We start from the raw sequence: 21437 nt of genomic DNA, 5'->3' as shown, positions 1-21437 counted from the left end.
GTAAATTCACATTAGGAAACAGAGGAAAGGAACAAAACATTCTGACATTCTGTTGTCACTGGGCAGATTGTTTAAACACATGCTCCATCCGCTCCCCAATCGCTCTTCAGTTTTCAATTTCTACAAACATCTGAACAACACGCGTGAGAAGTTCAACCAGTGTTATCCTCTCAGGACTGATAAAACCATGTGCGTTTGGTTTGACTAAATGCAACCCGTGCCACTCGGCCTAAAACGAAAGCAGCTCTTCGGTCTCCACACAAACCACAAGCCTATTCTCCCTGGGTTCAGAGAGAAGAATGAGAGACTTGATGGGAGGTGAAATTTTAGAAGTGGTTGAGTTATTCTGTCTCGAAATCAGCTCCCCTTAAATCAGCAGAGGGGTTAGGCCCTTCCTTCCAAATATTAAAAAAAGAGGGAAAAAACCCAGGTCCAGTCCCCTCTTCTAATCCCTCCCTCCCTCTAATCCTTCATGAAAAACTGGAGTTGCTGTCCGAGAGTTCCTCAGTCTCCAGAAAGCAGCGGTGAGTTCTAGATCAATGCCACTGTCGCAGAGCTTGTGACGGGAGATCGCTGCTGAACTGTGTAGGTCACGGGACACTGGGAGGTGGGAATCCTGAATGAAGGAGCGCAGGGGAGGAGGCCTTAATATCCTGGAAGACAGGAGATGTGTGCTGTTTTAAGGACTTTGAAAAAGCCCCGGGGTGAATGAGGAATCTCGGACGACTCCAAGGTTTCGTGGAGCAGACGGCAGCAAACGCTGACCCTTTCAGAAGAGGGACGGAGGACACCTGAGTAAAAGGTATTAGGAGTATTTCACTTTTTTGCCAAAAAATAATTTATAACTCTAATCCTTTCTTTAGTTCCAGCAGTTCAAAGTTACAAATCTGTGTTGGTTACTTTTCCTGAAAGCATTCCTTTATATTATTGAGAGGCACGGGTGAGCCGGTTCCGTTAAAGGGTCGTACAGAGTTTGCATTAGATTACTTGTTATCTTGCTTTCCCTGAGTAACCCAGTTCAGAAAAGTATAACAAAGATCAAAGACTGAAAAACTACCCCCAGTGCTCCCTCTTTTGTTTGTTTGTTTTGTTCGTTTCGGACTCAGTGGTTCACTTTGGGGCCATGCAGAAGAGGGAAAATGCATCTGCGTGGGTGTGTTTGTTTGATTGTTAAAAGTGATAATTCACACCAAAATAATAACTCATTCATCATGTTCTCACCCTTTTGTCATTTCAAACCTGTACGAGTTTCTTTCTTCTGCAGAACACATTTTATTTTTAAGCATGCCCCCTATTCCCTTGCATTGGTTTTGTGTCCATACATTAGAAGTGAATGGGAGCCAATGCTGTTTGGTTACCAACTCTGTTCAAATTATCTTCTTTTGTGCTCTGTGGAAGAAAGAAAGTCATAAAGATTTGAAATGACAAGAGGGTGAGTAAATGATGGCAGAATTTTCATGTTAAGGTGAACTATCGCTCTATGTCCTGATCCTTCAGCACGTTCTAAGCCTACTGCCATCACATAGAGGTTAGCCATTATGAGGATGTGGATTGCCTTGTGGTTCTATTGCACAGCAAATGTTGACTTGTGGATTTGGCAATATCTTAAGGACTGAGGTTTGCAGACTATTGCATTATGCAGTTTGTTGTGTAGACGTTTTTTGGTCGCCTACTGGTCCCTCGTGGTTCCTCTGGCCAAAGCTCACATCTTTGGTGATGCGATTCAATGAGCGTCTATGTACTGTTGTGGAGGGGGATAAGGCAGTCTATTCATAAAAATGCTATTTTAAGAAAAACAAACCCATCATGACAAGTTCATTTTGTACTAACCACTTCCTCATGAAGAAACGCCTACATTCTCCCTACTACACACAAGCTTGACAGTGGGTGCTCTGAAGATTAATCACAAACCCAGTATGTGCTGTAGCTCACCTTCCCATAATGCCAAGCTGGCACATAGAATTCAGCAAAAAATCAAGTTCACAAAAAATGAATGTTGAATGTCATATGAGAATAGAAGGCACTCTTAAATGAGTTTCTATGTCATTACTCTTCAAAGAACATTCTGTGCTGAAGTATTGGCAGATGCAGCTCATGTAAAATGTCTCTTACACTTAAAGAAATACCCTAAGTGAATAGCACTATGGATATACATTACGGTTGAAGGGGCTGCCACTCTTCAGATTCTGAGAGTCTTAATTCCTGTAAATACTGAAGCATAGAGGTAAGGTTGTATAAATACTTAACATCATGTGGGACATATTTGGGACTGTTAGACAGTCATTTTAAAGTACAGAAATATTAGGAAAATAACATTTAGTAACTTATTTTACAATTAGAATTTGGTAATGGACACACTGATTCAGAGCTTGCAGGGCAGCAAAACATGTTTACACGTTAAAGGGACAGTTCACTCTCGAGTTGTCCAAGTCTGTAAACATTTCTTTGTTATGATGACAACAGAGAAAGATATTTGAAAGAATGCTTGTAACAAAACATTTCTCAAAAAATACAATGGTAGTAAAAAGTGCCCCAGAACTGTTTGCTTTCCAACATTCTTCAAAATATCTTCTTTTGTATTCGATGTTCAAAGAAATGTATAAAGCAATTTTATCCAACTATGGTAATCAATGGTGTCAAAGAACTGTTTGGTTACAAGCAGTGTTCCAAATATCTTTCTAAGACATTTATACAGATTTGGAACAACTTGAGGGTAAGTAAATGAAGACAGAATTTTTGGGTTCCTTTAAGCTTCTAAATGTCAAATTGAGTAAAATAAATGCTGCATCATATTTTTTGCATCAGACTTTGCCGTGGGTCATGACACTCAAAAGTCAGCTGTGCAGAAGAATCAACACATAACTTGCATTACACAGTGCAAAAGCAGCTCTACCTGTGAGTGATCTTAAAAATAAAACGGTTAAATTCAATTCAGAATCTTAAACCACATCCATTACTTCATAAAATCTGTAGCCTAAGATAAATGGAAAGTTGAAAAGAAGTTAAAGTATTGCAAGCTCGGTTATTAATTATAAGAACTGAACAGCCGGCCTTGTTTCCCTCTTACAGAAAGAACACTGTTGTACTACAAAAATAAAAGAATGACTTGTTCTCATCTGCAGGACTAAGGTAATGAGGAACATGTGGAGATGACTTCTGGCTGTACGTAGATACACACACAGTTTTAGAATTCCAGGTTGTCCCACTCCTTAAAAATGTCATCCATTTAGCAGTAGAGATGTTCCATCTCTGACAAAGTCCAGTCCAGATAGACCTACACCTACATCTGCTAGTCCTGAATACTTCTGGCCTTTACTAAAAAAAGTCCAATGAAAATACCAGCAGAAAGATCTCAGATGCAAATCCCCCCTTAAAGTTTTGCAGAATAGCAGCCTTTAATGTCTCCAATTGCAGCAGTTTTCTTTACAGCCTGGAACAGGTAATGATTTCCTACTTTCTGCCACTGTTGCTTTAGCACCAGGGGGTTTACTTCCCTTACCAGGGCAGAGATGACTAATTCTGAGGGCTTTCATGCGGACCCAAACAAACCTGTAGCAGAGATGGTGCCAGCACCAGGGCTGCTGTAGTATTCACTTAGACTGGCTGGAACTTACAGAACGTATGAACTATTAATCACAAGCTCCCACTCGACCTCTGTATCCAACTTTATACAAAAAATGTACATGTATCTAAATCTGATTGGATGAGGGCTGTTACAAGAGTGTCGATATAACACCAGAACAGCACTGGGGCATGTTCTGTAACAGTTCTCAGAAACAGTGCTGACCTGTACATGTAACTGTCATCACAGATGTTTAAGATATCGTTTACCCCACCAAAACAAAAGATATTTTGGGAAATGTCTCTGGTGTTTTTTGTATATATAGAATGGAAGGCAATTGAAACTAATGTTATTTGATTACCATTATTCTGTATTCTTCAAAATATCTTATTTTGTTTTCTGCAGAAGAAAGTCATACATGTTAAGAATTGCATGAGAGCAAGTACATGACAAACGAATTGTAATTTCCGGGTGAACTATCTCTTTAAGAGCACACTAATGGAGAAGATAAGCAATTACATTTTGGACTTGTATAATTAAGAATTGGAATACAAGGACCACTGAGTACTTTTGATGTCCATTAAATGACAAAGAGAGGACATCCTTCAAGCACTTCAATTTAATGCTTGACAAATAGTAATATAAGTGCTGATCAACATAAGGATGAGTAAATGACAGAAGTTTAATTTTGGGTGAAAATATTAAGGCTAATAAGAAGACGGTGTAAAATGAAAACAGGAGAAAGTGCTACTCTTGCTCTACTTCCAGACCAGCTCATATTCTCGCACATTTAGAAGCACTTTTCTATGGATAGAGCTTCTAAGAGGCTTTAAAAGCGGTTTAAACAGTGACCTTTGGGTTGAGATCTACACCAAGGACAGAGCTGTCCAAACCACCATCAGTAAAAGCCTGCGTTCGCTCTTCTCTTCCTCCGTCAGCTCCAAACTCAATTAAAGTTGCCACATACCCAGCTCTCTCACTTCGTAAATTCATGACATCATGCCTTATTGGTCCCCATTCTGTCAGCATTTATTTCCTCCCAGTTCTTTAAATGGTAGGATGGGGTAAGAGATTACAACTTTGTGCATGTTGTCCAATCTCTGACTTCTTTCCTCGTCTGCAGTCTTGCTACACTAATTTTAAGCTTTTTTCCTGATTGAACAAAAGTGCGTCTTGGTTTACTGAACTTCAGCCCGCTTGAAACATTCTGCTAATTACAAACATCTAGAGGCATGATTACAAACAATTACATCTGTACATGACGTAACTATTGCTCCAGGATACAGTATGTCAAGGTAATGATAGAAAGCTTCTGCATCTTTAATCCACTTTCTCTAATGTGGTTCCAGTGGTTAGGAGTTTTATAAACGATAGCAGGGGAAACTGCGGGAACTCTCCTCAGAGCGTTTATTCAACATGCTTCTGATCAGTTGTGTTATGTCCTGTATCCTAACAAAGGGAAGTTTCACCCATTGATAAAAATTCTTACATCACTGACTCACTTGCGTGTCATTCTAGACGTGTATAAATGACTTTCTTCTGCGGAACATAAAAGAACAACAAAATAAAATAAGATTTTTAAGAACGTTGGTAAACAAACAACATTGGAACTCATTAACTAAGCTAAGTGAGTTCTCCGCTTTGCACTGTATCCAACAACGCCACTTAGGTGTTATTAAATCATGGCTTATTGCTTTAACAGTGTGGAGCACTGTTTGTGGTGGTCGAGGTTGCCTTAGGGGTCACGACCCCTCCCCACCCTAAATTTAAGCACTGCTTGTCCTTCAGTTGGCCCTTGGTTTTCCCTTCCATATCTAATTTCACTTCTCTATATGTTGTGCTCTGCTTCTTCCCTATAGCCCATCTCTCATGTTGTTCCGCTTTCTTTCCTCTGATGGATGTTTCGGGGTGTAAGCGTTTTCTAGGCTGGTTGGCGTCATCTTGGGAAAGTCTGACAGCCAGATGTGGAACCTTCCAATATATTTTTCAAAGGCAGGGAAATACATTCTCTTTTAAGGAAAAACAAAACAAAAACATTCACATGTCTTACACCACTGCCCCGATCTAATAACACGTGTATCGTGTGAAAGTGTGTAGATGTAAATGAAAGAACCGCAGCGATGCCTGTTGCCCCATGAAGGATTTAGTATGATAAATGATCAGGACCATTTTATTGCTCAAGTAATTATAGTGTTTTAAATCACATCTTGTGCCGTCATGAAACCACAGATACATCTCTTCAAATTTCAGAGTTGTTTGTTCATTTGACTAACATTTTTTTTTTGTCTAAACATACAAACGTTCAGTGGGTTGGAACTGGCCACAAGTAAACATGAACTAACGCTGGAACGTAATGCGAGACTAAAGTAATTTAACTCCATTTAATTTAAATCAGTCATAGTTGTGAAACATGCGGCTTTGAATATTCTGTTATTCTGTTTGTCTTTGTATTTATTTGGTTTACAAACAAAATAAAAACCATTACAAGCTTTGTTCTTTCTTTCTCCAAACTTTCATTGCCGCTTCGCCTGTCTCTAGGGGAACAACGTTTTAGACGCTTCGTTTCCTTGTCTAAATTCTCAGAGCAATAACCTTTCCACTCATAAAACTGCTCAAACTGACTCGCTTACTAATAAACTTTGCGAGAAAAAATACTATTCCATACCCAAGGTCTCAATGCGTGATCCAACACTCTTAACCAAACACCTTATATTACACACTGCTTTCTAGTTAACTGCATATATGGCTCTCAACTGCCCAATGAAAGTCTGACTTAAAATAGCTGACAAGATCCTTTAAAAAGTACGTAAATGCAGAAATCAAAAACATTTGGGACATAAATCCCATTAAAAAACGGAGGAAAACTTCATAACTTCAGAAGCCAGTCACAATGTCATGCCAGACACCAAATACTAATACAAAAAGATGTGTGCTGTGAAGCAGAACACAGGACGGTTTACGAAGAAAAAGGCAATGAGCTAATGACTGGAGCTCAGATCCATCCCAGCACAGCAAAGAAATAACAGCACTTGATGGCCCACAAAAAGAGGCTTGGTGATCGAATGGATGAATGTTTAAGGAACAGTTCAGCAGTTTTCCATTGTCTATATGCATATGCAGAATAAATCCTGATGTCAACACCCGCCACATGGAGTGTTATTAAAAAAAAGGATTTCTGACATCTGCGTAAGACAAGCTGCTGTTCTGGACATAATAAGCGTTGATGATTTTTAATCACATTGAGACAAATTTGAGATCGATATAGTGTCTGTGATCACGAATAGTGAAAGACAGTTAGCGAAGCTCGCTCCCACGTCACAAGAATAAACAAAACTCGGTAGCTACCCCTCTCTCTTTCTTTCTAAGCTGAGGTTAACAAAAATTCTCTTGAGGGAATGAAGGTTTTGGCAGCACTCTGTAAAAATATGGAATAAGTGAGACTTTATTACTAAAACAAATGTGTCCAGGAGAATAACCTTCTTCTGGGTATTTTCGAGATGGATGACCAGGAAGACAAAAACATTACGGAGGAAAATCTGATTTTCTGTCCTGAATTTAAAAATAAACTCAGGGACTCTCTTTAAATAAGGGATGCTTGTACAGCAGTTTCCACAAAGACATTGTCATGAAAAGACCACAGCTGGGAGGAACTACTGGGATTTGGTCTTTGACAAGCGCTATAATCAACGTTCGCACGCTCATACCCAATGAAAACATTAATGTGGATTAAATGTGCTGCAGAGACTGCCCGGTGACATCATGACTTCAGAAAACACTAGAGGAACCAAAGGGGATTACAGGATTTTGGAAGCTGTTCTTTATAAATTATGGCAAATAAAAGCACATGTAGAGCCAATTGGCCGAGGCAGTGGATGGTCACAGTTGTTCAAAGCACCAAAGATTATGAAATGATTAATGGGAACAGTGAGAATTAAGATTTATGGAGATTTATGGGAGGGGCGTGCTTTGGTGAAGATCCTCAACTTTGGCCAGTTCAGAAGCCAAAATAATGCATTTCTATTGTTTGAAAAGAAACTAATGATATTACTGTAACTTTGCCAACTAAACAGTTTTCCAAACATCTGACAACTGTTTGAAAACCTAGTTGTAAGTGTTTTTGTGCAGTGAGGGACCTGTGGTTAATTCTGGTAATTAATTTAAATTGGATTGACTTGCAATGACATGGACATTTGTTATTACACCCATAAATAATCGCTGGGTTGTTTCAGATATGACGTAATCAAAAAAGTGTATTAATTTATTGTAAAAAGAAAATTAATCTCTTACTGCAACGGACAGTTTACAAAAGACAACATTAAATATTACAATCTGCTCCAAGTATTTAATGATATAATTGAAATTTTTTTTTTTATTTTAAAATTTTAATTCATTTTCAAAGCTCTAAAGCGTGCAATCTTCATAATCATAATTATTTCTCATTATCACAACAGCCCTATTTCAGATGACATACATTGTTTTCAACAGCTTATGTGTTGCATGAGAACTCATGACACTCATATTGCAACTGATCTGTTTTACCCATTGAGCTACAGAAACTGAAAATTAAAACTAAAATTAGAGTTATTAGGAAAACAGCTATGTAACATTACGTGCAAGGTTACGTACTGAGGTAATAGAAAATGTACATGAGCCAAGTGTCTGTTCACATTGTGTGAGCTAAGTCCAGCACATGTGTTAGACGTCCATTACTCACTACGTCATTAGGTAAAAAAAAGCTGTTGACTGCATAATAAAGACAAATGCAACCCTTTCTCCATTATTTGGCCTATTCTCACGGAAGCAAGAAAGACCGAAAAAACAAAACAAATGATCAATCCTCTAGCATTTCGGTCCACTGCGCCCCGACATTTGCAGACATTCCCACATCTGTTCTGGATTTGTAAGCTGCCGATTACTATCTCCGAGCCAAAATATTCAAAATTGTTTTCTCCCCGTAATTGTGAAGAATGACAGCTGGGAATTTTGTAATATTGATCTACGGATAATTAGGCTGAGCAAATCAGAATGAAAGTCATGAAAATAAAGATGGACAGAGCTCAAAAGAAACAAATCAACACATAGCTTCACAGCACAAGATCTTCCGTTCCCATGAAGTCAGGTTCAGGGCCAGGTGCGTTGTTTGGCAGATCAGCCAAATAGAAGATTATGTATATGACCCACTTTCTTCACTTCAGCCCAGACGGTTCCTCTAAAAACTTGTCTTTTACTTCTCACTGTCTAATCTCTTTACTCTTCACAGCCCGCTTTTCAACAGTCTGTAGGCTGCAGATTGCCCCACCCTGCATGATTTGTTCAGCCCAGATTAGGCTGTGTTTGGCTGTAGCTTTCATTTCACTTTGAAAAGAACAGTCTTTTTTAAACCCACCATTTTAGGTGCCATTTAGGTTAATAATTTAGAATCAGACAGCAGAACCTTCAGGAAATCATGAAGTTACCAAGCATGTATGGGGAGAAAATACTTGATCAAGTATCAATAGAGGCAAGTAATACAGGTATGGGTAAAGCACACACCATTGAACCACTATTCAAATCAACTTTTTCTTTTGTCTAAATGTTTCCATAAAGAACCTCTAAAATCTGAAGAACCTATCTGTTTCACCAAAGGTTCCATGTGGTGAAAAAAGGTTCTTCGGATTATATAAAAGTAAGAAAGAGATGGTTCTTTTCAGAACCTTTTTCTGAATGGTTCTTTGTGGAACCAAAAAAGGTTCTTCTATGGCATCGCTTTAAAGGAACTTTATGTTTAAGAGTGTATGCTGCCATTGAAGATCCATTTTTGGATGAATGAATCCATTAAGAACCTTTAACATCCCAAGAACCTTTCTGTTTCACAATAGGTCATTTGTAATGGAAAATGGTTCTTGAGACTATAAAATGTAAGAAAGGAATGGTTCTTTGGAGTGATCCTTTTGTAGCATATTTAGTTTAATTTGTGTAGTTAAGTACATTGAATTTAAATACTGCAGTTTACCTCTGTGTTTATCAAAAATTCACTATAATTTTAATACGATAAAAATGTAGTAGCAATGTTTTTTGACGCAGTGATTATAACCACAGTTTTTCTACATGATTATACTATGGTTACATTAGCAAAATCATGGAGCATTTGTGGTTACCATGGTACAGCCGTAGTAACCATGTATTTTGGTTTACTATAGTAAAACAATAGTTAATTTTCATTGTTACTATTTTTCAACTGTAGTAACCACGTTTGTTGGTTCTATTTGGTTCATTTTCAAACGGAAGGTAACATACAATAGACTATATCAAATCCAATGCATTAAGTTCAAATTTGTAATTTCTTTAACATTTTTTGAATAGTTTGCAAACAGTCTGTTACTAGTACAGAGAAAGGACTTTTTTTCAACTACAGCAACAACCCACCTTCACTTTATAATGTCTTTTCCATTTAAATCTCAGTGAGCCACTCCTATCGAGCTAATATTGAGCACAATGCAGTATAATTAGAACTGTGCAGGGTCTGCAGACATCCAGAGTTGCGGAGTAAAAAAAAATTGTATCTGTATAAACAGCGAGGGGCATGTCAACGTCTTGTGCTTCTGGGTGTTGACGAAAATCGAGCTCAGCGAGGAGAGAAAGGTGATACTTGGATTAGCTGAGGCTCCTTAAGAAGGCTGGTATGCCAAATTCTAAAACTATGGTGGGCTACTCAGAGAAGAAGTGCTAAATACTGAATCATTTATAGTGAGATATAAACAAGGATGTGAAGGCACCCAAGAATGTAAACCCCTGTAGGGTTGGTGAAGGGGATAGCAAGTTACAGAGCAGAAGGTGGTCCACATTGAGATAGGCTTGTGTTTAAAATGCTCTGGCGGTGACATCAGGGAGAAATGATGAGTGGTGAAGCGTTTGAATGTGGGAATGTGTCAGAGGAGGACGAGAAGCATCTGGACATGGACACATGTCTGTGTGTGTGTTTAAGTGTTTGAGATGAAACCGAGCTGTAGTTCAGGGTGCCTGTGAGAGCAAAAGGGGCAAAGGTCCGATAACATGTCAATTGGCTAATACACAAACTTTTCAGAGTTGCATTCCACATTGAAAAAGCACTAGCTTTAGTTTGCATTAGCTATGTTTATATATCTGTCGATGACTCACACACGCTCTGCCTACCATTATGAATTGCAAGAGCTAAGCTAAAACCAAGCATATTAGCACAAACAATATAACATGATAATAAAAGGGCCCTTATGACGTGAAGGTTAAGTGAGAACTTCTGGAAGAGAAGCCTAGAACACCAACTTCTGATGTTATTGTTACAAGAGCTCATTCAAAACAAATGAAATCAAACTAAAAATTTAACATTCATACTTGTGATGTGAATGACCGCTAAATGATGGCTGCTTTTTCTTCTAACAGGCAAACATTGGCTTTATCTGGAGGAGAAGAAGAACCGAAAGAAATCCAAAGACTGGGGAGGTGATAACAGAAGCAACCATGAGGGGTGTAACATGGAGCATGGCCATCATGCTCTGCCTCTCCATCTGTTTGGTTGACAAGAGTCACTCAGAACATGAACTGCAGACAAGACGACGCCGGGCACCTGCAGACGATCCCAAGAGGTGTTCCTACACTTTCTTGGTCCCCCAGCAGAAGATCACAGGTCCGATCTGCGCCTCCGCCACAGGGCCTGAGGTAGACAAGGATAGGGTGACACGTATGGACATTGCTGACGTGCGGGATATCTTATCAAAGCAGCGAAGAGAGATTGAAACGCTCCAACTTGTGGCAGATGTGGATGGGAACTTGGTTAACGAGATGAAGCTTTTACGCAAAGAGTCCCGTAACATGAATTCCCGGGTGACGCAACTTTACATGCAGCTGTTGCACGAGATTATCCGTAAAAGGGACAACTCCCTGGAGTTGGTGCAGTTGGAGAATCGGGTTCTAAACGTCACAACGGAGATGTTCCGCCTAGCATCCCGATACAAAGAGCTGGAGCTGCGTTTCGCAGGCCTTGCCGCCACAGTCAACAACCAATCGGTATTGATCGCTGCTCTGGAGGAACGGTGTCTTCGTGGATATGGCCGTCAAGATTTGCCGGCGGTTCCGCCATTGGTGCAGGTGGTGCCAGAGAGCATTCCGACCAACAATAATCGTTTTACCAATGAGATTCAGAGAGACAACAACAACCGGGCTTTTCCTAGAGGATCCCGAATGGATGCTCCAACGCCTGACCCGCTGGGAATCCCACCAGCCCCGCAGGGCACTCTCACCACAGATGGTAAGTCAAGTCATGTTAAGTTTAGTTCTTTTAGCTCAATTTTATAAATATAGTGCTTTTCAATTGCATCTTGATTTATTAAAATAATTTTAGACGTTTGTACTGTAAAACAAGGTAAACATATTTGTTGTATGTCCTTGTAGTGTAGAAGTAAAATAAGTAAGAAATAAGGATAGATAAAATAAAAGACCAGGAATGGGGTGACAGAATGACCTGTATGTGGAATGACCAAAATTCAAAAGGTAAGTAAAAAATATTTCTTATTTATACTTTTCATAATCTCACACAAATGCATGTGGGCGAGACAAGTTCAATTGTCATGCGATTTATCAATCCTGCTTCTCTTCTCTATAATTGAAACTAAAAAATCTCCAGTGTGTAGCCCATGACATTGTGAGACACAGGGATCTCAAAGCAGTTCTAAGATAATCTTCCTGTAAACCAAGAACAAACAGCTGAGAACAGCTTGTGCAGTTTTATAATGCCAAAAGTTGCTGAGACAAATCCCAGAATCCTCCGTTCTGCTCTTGCTGAATCCTCTCTGGCAGCTCATGAAAACAAAAAATGAGCTCACAGATTCCTAAGTGAACACATGCAAACATGCACCCACAAACTGCTCCCAAAGCAATCTGAAGAAGATTAAAGGGTCAGACAGTGAACCCAGGCTGGTTCCTGGGCTTCCGTATCTGGCTTCTTCAAAACCGAAGCAAAAAGCACCTGTAACATGAGAAGCATATTGACACAGTGCAATAAGAACATTCATCATTGAAAGCAACAAGATCCTCCCTCCTCCAAGGTCCTCTTTAACCCCGCAGTCTTCAAAACTTTTCCCCAACACACATAAGAGAGAGATACCGCCTCTGCCAAATCTAATTATGAAAGCAAATTGCATTTGTTTTGGGAAAATATTATGAAGATAAAGGGGGCACACACTTTGTATGTCTCACAATGAAAGCAGATGGCATTGAGAGAAAATGGGTTGAAATCTTTGGAGGCACACATGAGCACATCCCATTAGGTCTTGTTATTATGACTACCAAAATACAGAAAAAAATAATAATGAAGAGTGCATGAAAAATCATTAAAAGAAATGTTTTAGTGTTATACAAATAAATCAGATACAAAATTGAGCAAAGCGTAACAGGGGCACAAGCTGCGCTGCGAGCATACAGCAGTCCATCCTTTATCTTAAGGACTTAAAAAGAGACACAAAAGCACCAGATTCTGTGTATGTGAGGCTCAATTTAAACAACCAAAATAGTCCAATGTTTGTAATGGTTTATAAGCCTATGCCTCGCGGTCCGGATGAAGCAATTGTCCGGATCCAGCCCGTGGTCCGCCAATTGAGGAGGACTGTGCTAGACATATTTTCCAGCCATGTAACTGTGCATTCAGACCGCCAGCGACTGTATTGCTGTGTGTCGCTAGTCTCTTGCTACTAGGTCGTAAGAAGGCGCTCCTAGCTTTGGTTGCCCTAGTAACATTTATAAACAAACTCTGCAGTAACTGACGAGAGACGAATGAGGTGAGCTCCCTTGCTTTACCCCATTTGCATAAAGTTGAGCAAATCTCAACTTCGTTTGGTCGCTAGACACGCCCACCTCCTGTCCAACGCTCCTGTCCCAAGCTTTACTGCACACACAGACAACTAGAAATGAAATGGAGATGTGCTTTTAGGGATTCACACCCAAACTCCCGCAACTCTACACATAAAAGAACGTAAAATCTTGAAACTTGAAGGATCCATCTTGGCACACATTATTTGTCAGAAATATTTTTAACAGACATTAACCAATACTGAAGAGGTTTATGATCAAGAATTTCTTAAACAACGTAAGCTATCTTGGAGGAACATTTCAATCATTTCAGAGATTCTAGGCCTATCTTAGACTATTAAAGACATATTTGATACTGCTTTAGAATTCAACTAATCAGGGTATCTAAGAAGGCTGACTTCAGGAGTGCACCTACGATCTAAAAACAATCACTAAAGACTGGAGTACACTATAAAGCATGCTCAGAATTTTGTCTTGATTTACAGTTTTGGCAACTCTGCAATAGTTGTAGAAAGACTGTGGCAGTTGGCAGATTTCTATCAGTCATTGTTGAGAGGTTTTAAGGAAAATCACATGAAATGATAGGCACATATGCAATTTTTAGTTTTTCAGTATGATTCCATCCAGCCACAGAATATCACAACAGTTTATGCCACAGTCACACTAGCCTTTGAGCAAGCGAAATGAAAATGTGCTGCAAAAATGGGTGGGAGCGATTCCTTCACCTTTTATATTTCTGTACCGAGAGGTCATGCTGTGACGTTTTGATCTTCTAATCCTCTCACGCATTCACGTGATGCCCACCAAACTTGAACTTTGCTAATGAAAAATATCTTCAGACGGGCTTGCGTTTCCGGTCTGGGGCATTCGCATGCATATGAATGGAAGTCAATGTAATAAAAAGTCAAGTGTGATCGTGGCTTTAGGTTAAGGTACACCTACCCACCACTGCATCAAAAAGCACTTGGCTCATTTTCTCTCATGACTTTCACTAGAACTACTGTGTGCTCATTTTCTGCACCACCATGTTTGTTTAATCTGTCAGGCATCTTCTACCAACACTCACCTGGTATTAGAAAAGACAAAATTATAACTGTATCACCTCATAATGAAATCCTCAAAACAACAATAAAGAACATCTGCTGGCACGGCACATACTGTATGCCTGCATGTGCGAGTGTGATGGTTTTGGACTACTGCCTTTGCAGATAAAGTTTCTGCATAAACATCAAACCACCAGACATTTTTTAAACACAGCCTTGATTTTTAGCTTTCTCCCATTCCGTTTCATACTTGTGTATCCATCACAATATACAATCTCCACTGCTTACCCAGCAGATCTCCACAATCAAACCAAGGATAAAATCTCTAAACCTCTCAGCAAATAACTCAAGAGCAAGGAAGAGTCCGGCCTCTCATTCAGCCAGTGCAACTCAATAGGGCCAGAATCTCCCACGACTGACCACTAATGACAGCTCACTATAGACCACTTTACCCAAAACATGGAGAATTACGACCACAGCTAACTGAACCAAAACACTCTTCTAACCGCTAGGGTTTTACACCAGTGCAGGAAAAAAACGTATTTTGCTGATGAAGTTGTATCATTACTACGAAAACAGAAGCTGTTCAGAGAATGGTTTTATATAAACTCCAAGCAGCAGTGGTTTTTAAGGGTCATCTTGGACCCAAGCAGTGTAAACTCCCTCGCCCCCACACAGCACGAAGCTACCCGGCACAATGCCTGTCTGTGTGAGCTCAAAGACTGTCATTCATTGACAGGCGGTCAGGGCCACACTGGGACCTGGCTGGTTAACACAGCTGTTTCAGCACAGCTAGAGCTACTGAAGAACTTCCTATCGACGCTGGAAACCTCCTCTAATACAACACACCAACCATTCCGCCCAAAGGGCCTCTGTCAGAGAGGGAACTCGCTTTCTTTTCCTCCTCTCTGGCTCACCCCTATATGACTGATAATGATTTTAGCTTAAGCTCCACGTGAAGAGGAAAATGAGAAATGAGTGGAAAATAACCATAGGAAGGGGGAGTTACACAAGGCCTTAGTTGGTGTCTGGGCATGGTAACTTCATTAGGACAAGGCAGGGTATTTATCCATCCAAATTTGGAGTTGAAGAAGCATTGAGGGCAGAGACAACCAGACCTCCAAAGCTCAGATGACTCTATAGGGAGAGCGTTTAGTTAGAGAGTAAGTAGCATATGATTTTAAGGTCCAACTTTGGTTTATGGAGTGTCCAGCAACAAGTTTATGTACATAGAAGGTGTAAAAACACTATTATGTCAAAATAATAGGTAATTATTCTTACTTCTTGACTGATTCTCAAATGATTCGTTCCGCGATTCATCAGTCTAAACCCCTCCTATCCGCTAGCCTAGTGTCATGTTATTGGTCAGATGGTGTAGTCTGCTGTGATTGGTCAAACGCGTTTGTAACGAGTGATGATAATCAGTGTCAGCTGTGTTACACGGGTATCGCATCTCTTAGAGGAGATCGTAAGCATAAAAGGACGAGCGACTGGAGTGTACGACGAGAGAGGACAAGGCGTGGATTTTATGTTATGGTTTATTATGTTTGTGTGCCCGGCAGTCGACCATGCGTGAGCTGCCGGCATTTTACTTTCGTTTTGTGGTTTGTTTATTTTCTATTAAAAGTTGTTGAACGTTCGCCGTAGATCGCCTCTATCCCATTCCTTGAACTTGTGAAGTTTTCGCGGCAGTCCCAGCAAAACGTAGACGTGGACTATGTCTACTAACATAGATATGCGGCAGTACTTGTTCACGTCTCGTTTGCGTGATTCAGAGTCGACTCCCTTTTTTACAAGCCAATAACTTTTTGTTTTGGTTGTTCGTTTACACACAAACTTTTGAAATGGGTCTCAAAGTGAAAGTTTTTGAAAAGTGAAATTTTTGAAAAAGAGTGCACACTCATGTGTATTAATGCGTTGGGTCTCGCGAGTAAGCCAAAACAATATGGCTGCCTCCAGAACTGTGAGCTCTCGCTGCTCGATTCCTCAGGAAAATATTAATTTACTGCACCAATAAGAATAACAAGGACACATAATTTACATTCGCCAGACTTTTAACACATATACGTCTACCAAGTGTATAAAAAATAACTTTTGGCTTATAAGTTTGTGTGCAGGCAGGCACATCCTGTTTCTTTACACAGCAACATCGCCATCCACTGGCCTGGCATGCATTTATCCATTTTGCTGAATCTGTGTACATGCAGATTCATCAGTCTAAACCCCTCCTATCCGCTAGCCTAGTGTCATGTTATTGGTCAGATGGTGTAGTCTGCTGTGATTTGTCAAACGCGTTTGTAACGAGTGACGATAATCAGTGTCAGCTGTGTTACACGGGTATCGCATCTCTTAGAGGAGATCGTAAGCATAAAAGGACGAGCGACTGGAGTGTACGACGAGAGAGGACAAGGCGTAGATTTTATGTTATGGTTTATTATGTTTGTGTGCCCGGCAGTCGACCATGCGTGAGCTGCCGGCATTTTACTTTCGTTTTGTGGTTTGTTTATTTTCTATTAAAAGTTGTTGAACGTTCGCCGTAGATCGCCTCTATCCCATTCCTTGAACTTGTGAAGTTTTCGCGGCAGTCCCAGCAAAACGTAGACGTGGACTATGTCTACTAACATAGATATGCGGCAGTACTTGTTCACGTCTCGTTTGCGTGATTCAGAGTCGACTCCCTTTTTTACAAGCCAATAACTTTGTTGTTTATTCACCTTCGGGCTTACAACTTGGCAGACTGCTTACTTTCAAACACGGCAACATAACACACCGGATAAAATGTAATTTTCATGATCTAATGCTACTTACTCTTTAAGAAAACAGACTGGCAATGCTCTAAAAAAGCCTATTTAATTGAGCAATACAGCTATTCCAATTTTCTTATAAGCATAAAATTAACAATTAAAGGCGGGGTAACCGATTTCCGAATTACGCTTTAGACAACTGTGTCGGCCCGAGTAGCAAAACAACCTTGTAGCCAATCAGTAGTGAGGCGCACAGTATACATGACGGACATTTACAGAGTCGAGCATTGAAGTGAAAGATGGTGGTACGGGTGTGTTTGTTTTGGTGATTTGAACATCAACAACGGCTAAGAGAAATCTGACACCCTGCCTTTAATAACACTGAACTATTTTGATCAATACTGTTTGGTATTTAATGAAATTTACAATTGTCATTTCTTTAGCCTTGATCACTATCATGCATTTAAATCTTTACAAAGCACATTGCAATGCATTCTGGGATTGTCATCCTTGATACAGTACATGTAATGGTGCTCTTTAAATGGCTAAAATCAGGTATCTAATTTATATTATTATATGCCGGAACTTCTCTATTTTTAACTCTGAGAGGCTATTTATACGACAGCAAAAATGTTTTATGGGTTTTGGTTGTTCGTTTACACACAAACTTTAGAAATGGGTCTCAAAGTGAAAGTTTTTGAAAAGTGAAATTTTTGAAAAAGAGTGCACACTCATGTGTATTAATGCGTTGGGTCTCGCGAGTAAGCCAAAACAATATGGCTGCCTCCAGATCTGTGAGCTCTCGCTGCTCGATTCCTCAGGAAAATATTAATTTACTGCACCAATAAGAATAGCAAGGACACATAATTTACATTCGCCAGACTTTTAACACATATACGTCTACCAAGTGTATAAAAAATAACTTTTGGCTTATAAGTTTGTGTGCAGGCAGGCACATCCTGTTTCTTTACACAGCAACATCGCCATCCACTGGCCTGGCATGCATTTATCCATTTTGCTGAATCTGTGTACATGCAGACCGTTTTGATAATGCTTTCATCAAACTTTTCAGTTTTTCATCGTGTAAACGTACTCTACTTCTCTTCCTCAGGTCCCTTCAAAGATTGTTTTCAGGTGCGACAGGCGGGGCACACCACCAGTGGCATGTATCTTTTAAAGGCCGATGGCAGCGATAGACTGATTCAGGCTTGGTGCGAGCATAAATTAGACAATGGAGGCTGGACCGTTTTTCAGCGAAGGAAAGATGGTTCAGTGAACTTCTTCAGAAACTGGGAAAACTACAAGGTAAGGGGCTCACATTACACATGCGCAAACTCACTGTAGACCATAATTTAACACTGAATGAATAAAATAACTGAAAATCCAAAAAGTCCATTTCTGAATGCTTATACAATTTCAATCAGTCTAAACATCTGATAAGAAACAAGTCTTCTGGAGACAGTCCCAGCGTCAGCATTTACATAACTGCTGTCAGGTTTCTGTGTACTTGACATTTGAAAGATGGAGTGTATGATGAGATTATCAATTCTACTCAGGGATTTAGTAGATTAGACAAAGATATCTAATCCATTTAAAATTACCAAAACACTGCACCAATTTACTGTCAAACCAAATACGATTTTTTTCTTCTGTTACAAGTACTGAACAAGCAGACATGTCACCTTAGGTTCCAGAAGCCAAAAAACTGAAGTGTGGTTTTTTTTTACGCCCGAAGTACTTTTTACAACAGCAATGGACCGAAAAACCCAATGGAAATATCCAGTTATACCTTAGAGTAGTGTGAAATCCATCCCAGACTTCACTGATTTAATCAAAGTTGACTTGCCTTTCTCCTTCCAGATGAATAAATTAAGTTCAGGGTTGAACAAGAAGCCTTCAAGAGGAATGAGGGATTGACCGTATTGATACTTAAACACACTTTTCCACTGATACGACACCAGTGTAAATGTCAAAATTGGTTAGACGTACACTAATAAAATGAGATTGCTCTCCATTATTATATTTGAAGCGGTCTACAAAAATCTTTATGTTCCCTGTTTGTCTTAAATAAAATGATTGTGATTTCTTCCTGCAATAAATATTATGCTACAAAGATGATAAATTATTCTTAATGCTAAAACCTATTGGAGATGCACCGAAATAAATAGATAAATCAGTGCACAGCTGGGGTAATACACATAAATCCACAAGTTTCGCTTAGGATTTTAAGTCAATTTTGTTGACTTAGTGTCACTGGAAAAAGGATCAAACTCTGTCTCTATAAAGTTTCTCTTCTTTCCCCTTCTCTCCCCCACAGAAAGGATTTGGAAACATAGATGGAGAGCACTGGCTGGGCTTGGACAACATCTATAATCTAGCCAAGCAAGGGGATTACAAACTGCTGGTAGAGGTGGAGGACTGGGTTGGGAAGAAGGTGTACGCGGAGTACAGCAGCTTCCACCTGGAGTCTGAGAGCGAGGGATTTAGGATGAGACTGGGCACCTACCAGGGCAATGCTGGAGACTCACTCACAAGCAACAACGGAAAACCCTTCACTACACTCGACCGGGATAAAGACGCCTTTACAGGTCAGACATACAGTAAACAGTCAGCTAGAGGTTAATGGCCATATCTCCAAAGCTATTACTGTCAATCTAAATTCTGATTCGGTTTGGATAATGTGAACAGAATCTGAAATCACACTGCTTCTTATTATGTATATAAAGTATTTTGATAAAAAAAATAGCTCCTAACACATGCGTCGTTGAAATTTCGGGTGGTTCCAAAAATATAGCACAGCGTGAAAACAGTTCAGCAAGGTACGATCAAATTTGGGTTTACACTGTAGCAAATGTATGAATTGTAATTGAAAGTCAGAATTTTTTCATTCAAGGCGTAACTACAATCTCTTCAATCTGTCTTTTGTTTCTCTGCAGGCAACTGCGCTCATTTCCACAAAGGTGGCTGGTGGTACAACGCATGTGGTCAAACAAATCTGAACGGCGTGTGGTACTCGGGTGGCGTGTATCGCAGCAAGTTTCAGGATGGAATCTTCTGGGCCGAGTATGGAGGGGGGTTCTACTCACTCAGATCGGTCCGTATGATGATCCGGCCAATAGACTGAGATCTGCCACAAGATGCCCCACTCTTTAACAGATGACCCCAAATGAGTCCAAAACCCTTGAATGTACTCATAATTCACTTCAGCACTTATTTATAACCACACAATCATTTTTATGAGGAACGATTATGTATAGCGCAGTATAGTCACCATGGGTACAAAACAATGTACCGATAAAAAATCATAAAAGCCTACGTATGATGGAGTGAAAGGACTTAAGACTGACTCTTACAAACGTCCTCTTGGACACATCTTGGAAACCGATGGCCTCACACAAAGATCACACTCTTAAACTCATAGTTGGAGTCGGACAATAGGGTCATGGTGAACTTTAGCATCTTCTGGTCCTCTCCAACCCTTCCATTTACTCTCATCTTGTTTTACTGTCCTTGTCCAACATTGCCCTTTCTCTTCATCTTTATTGGTGATTTATTCCATCTGACTCTTCCTCTTTTTTGAATCTTGGACAGATGACACCTAAGCCTCAAAGGCTTCAATTTAAAGATCTTCAACAATTTCTTTATTTCTATCACACACTTCACTGAGGTGTATATGTTACAAACAGGACAGGCTCTGGGCCATACAGTTTGTTGACTTTTATCCGTAATGTTGGTCTGTAAATATACTGTTTGTATTGTTTGTTTTTGTAAGAGCTTATTTAAGGACTCACCTCCAATCCACTCTAATTCATTTGTTATTTATACATCTGTATTTATGACAGTTATAATAGTACAGTCATCTATTTAACCCAGATTTTGATGTACCATTGTGCTTTTAACATGTATTATATTTGGCTTCAGGCCTGTAACAACCAAGGAATTGGAAGGGGACATGCATAATCTGAAACAAAAGTTTAACATTTGGTTCTGCCAATTCATAAACATGCAAAATCGAAAAAAAAAACATAATACACATCATTAATTTCTAGATTTGTTACAACTAAACCCAGACACACAAACACTTATTTCCAACTGATGTACTTTCATTGACAGCCCGTGAGCACACTCACTGCAAATGTTGTTTTTTTATCTAAAAATAAAAAATAGTTATATTACATGCTCTCTGAATCCACTTTAAGCAACACTGAATTAATACAAAATATAAAACTAATTCTTAATACAGACTATATAGCGTCACAACTGGCTTTT

At 39.6% G+C, this 21437-nt stretch overlaps 2 protein-coding genes across 3 annotated transcripts in view; one reads left to right on the top strand and one right to left on the bottom strand.

The window, feature by feature from the left end:
- Positions 1–21437, bottom strand: part of ralgps2 (Ral GEF with PH domain and SH3 binding motif 2) — a 104371-nt gene that overhangs the window by 15580 nt on the left and 67354 nt on the right. The window lies entirely within an intron of this gene.
- On the top strand, positions 497–21343 carry angptl1a (angiopoietin-like 1a). The gene is made up of 5 exons (XM_056763874.1): positions 497–802; positions 10961–11825; positions 18280–18473; positions 19486–19756; positions 20105–21343. Exons 2-5 carry the CDS (start codon positions 11039–11041, stop codon positions 20290–20292), a joined length of 1440 nt encoding a protein of 479 aa, XP_056619852.1. The 5' UTR covers positions 497–802; positions 10961–11038; the 3' UTR covers positions 20293–21343.

This window comes from Triplophysa dalaica, chromosome 13, assembly GCF_015846415.1.
Source record: "Triplophysa dalaica isolate WHDGS20190420 chromosome 13, ASM1584641v1, whole genome shotgun sequence".
Lineage (NCBI taxonomy): Eukaryota > Metazoa > Chordata > Actinopteri > Cypriniformes > Nemacheilidae > Triplophysa > Triplophysa dalaica.
The sequence above is the reverse complement of the archived record's forward strand: the minus strand, read 5'-3'. Positions and strand labels throughout refer to the sequence as shown.

Bases quoted from the DNA above. Each gene is read 5' to 3' on its own strand.
- angptl1a (XM_056763874.1), top strand. From the start codon at position 11,039: ATGAGGGGTGTAACATGGAGCATGGCCATCATGCTCTGCCTCTCCATC. The intron at 18,474-19,485 runs GTAAGGGGCTCA...TCTCCCCCACAG, and splicing joins GAAACTGGGAAAACTACAAG to AAAGGATTTGGAAACATAGA. The intron at 19,757-20,104 runs GTCAGACATACA...GTTTCTCTGCAG, and splicing joins GGATAAAGACGCCTTTACAG to GCAACTGCGCTCATTTCCAC.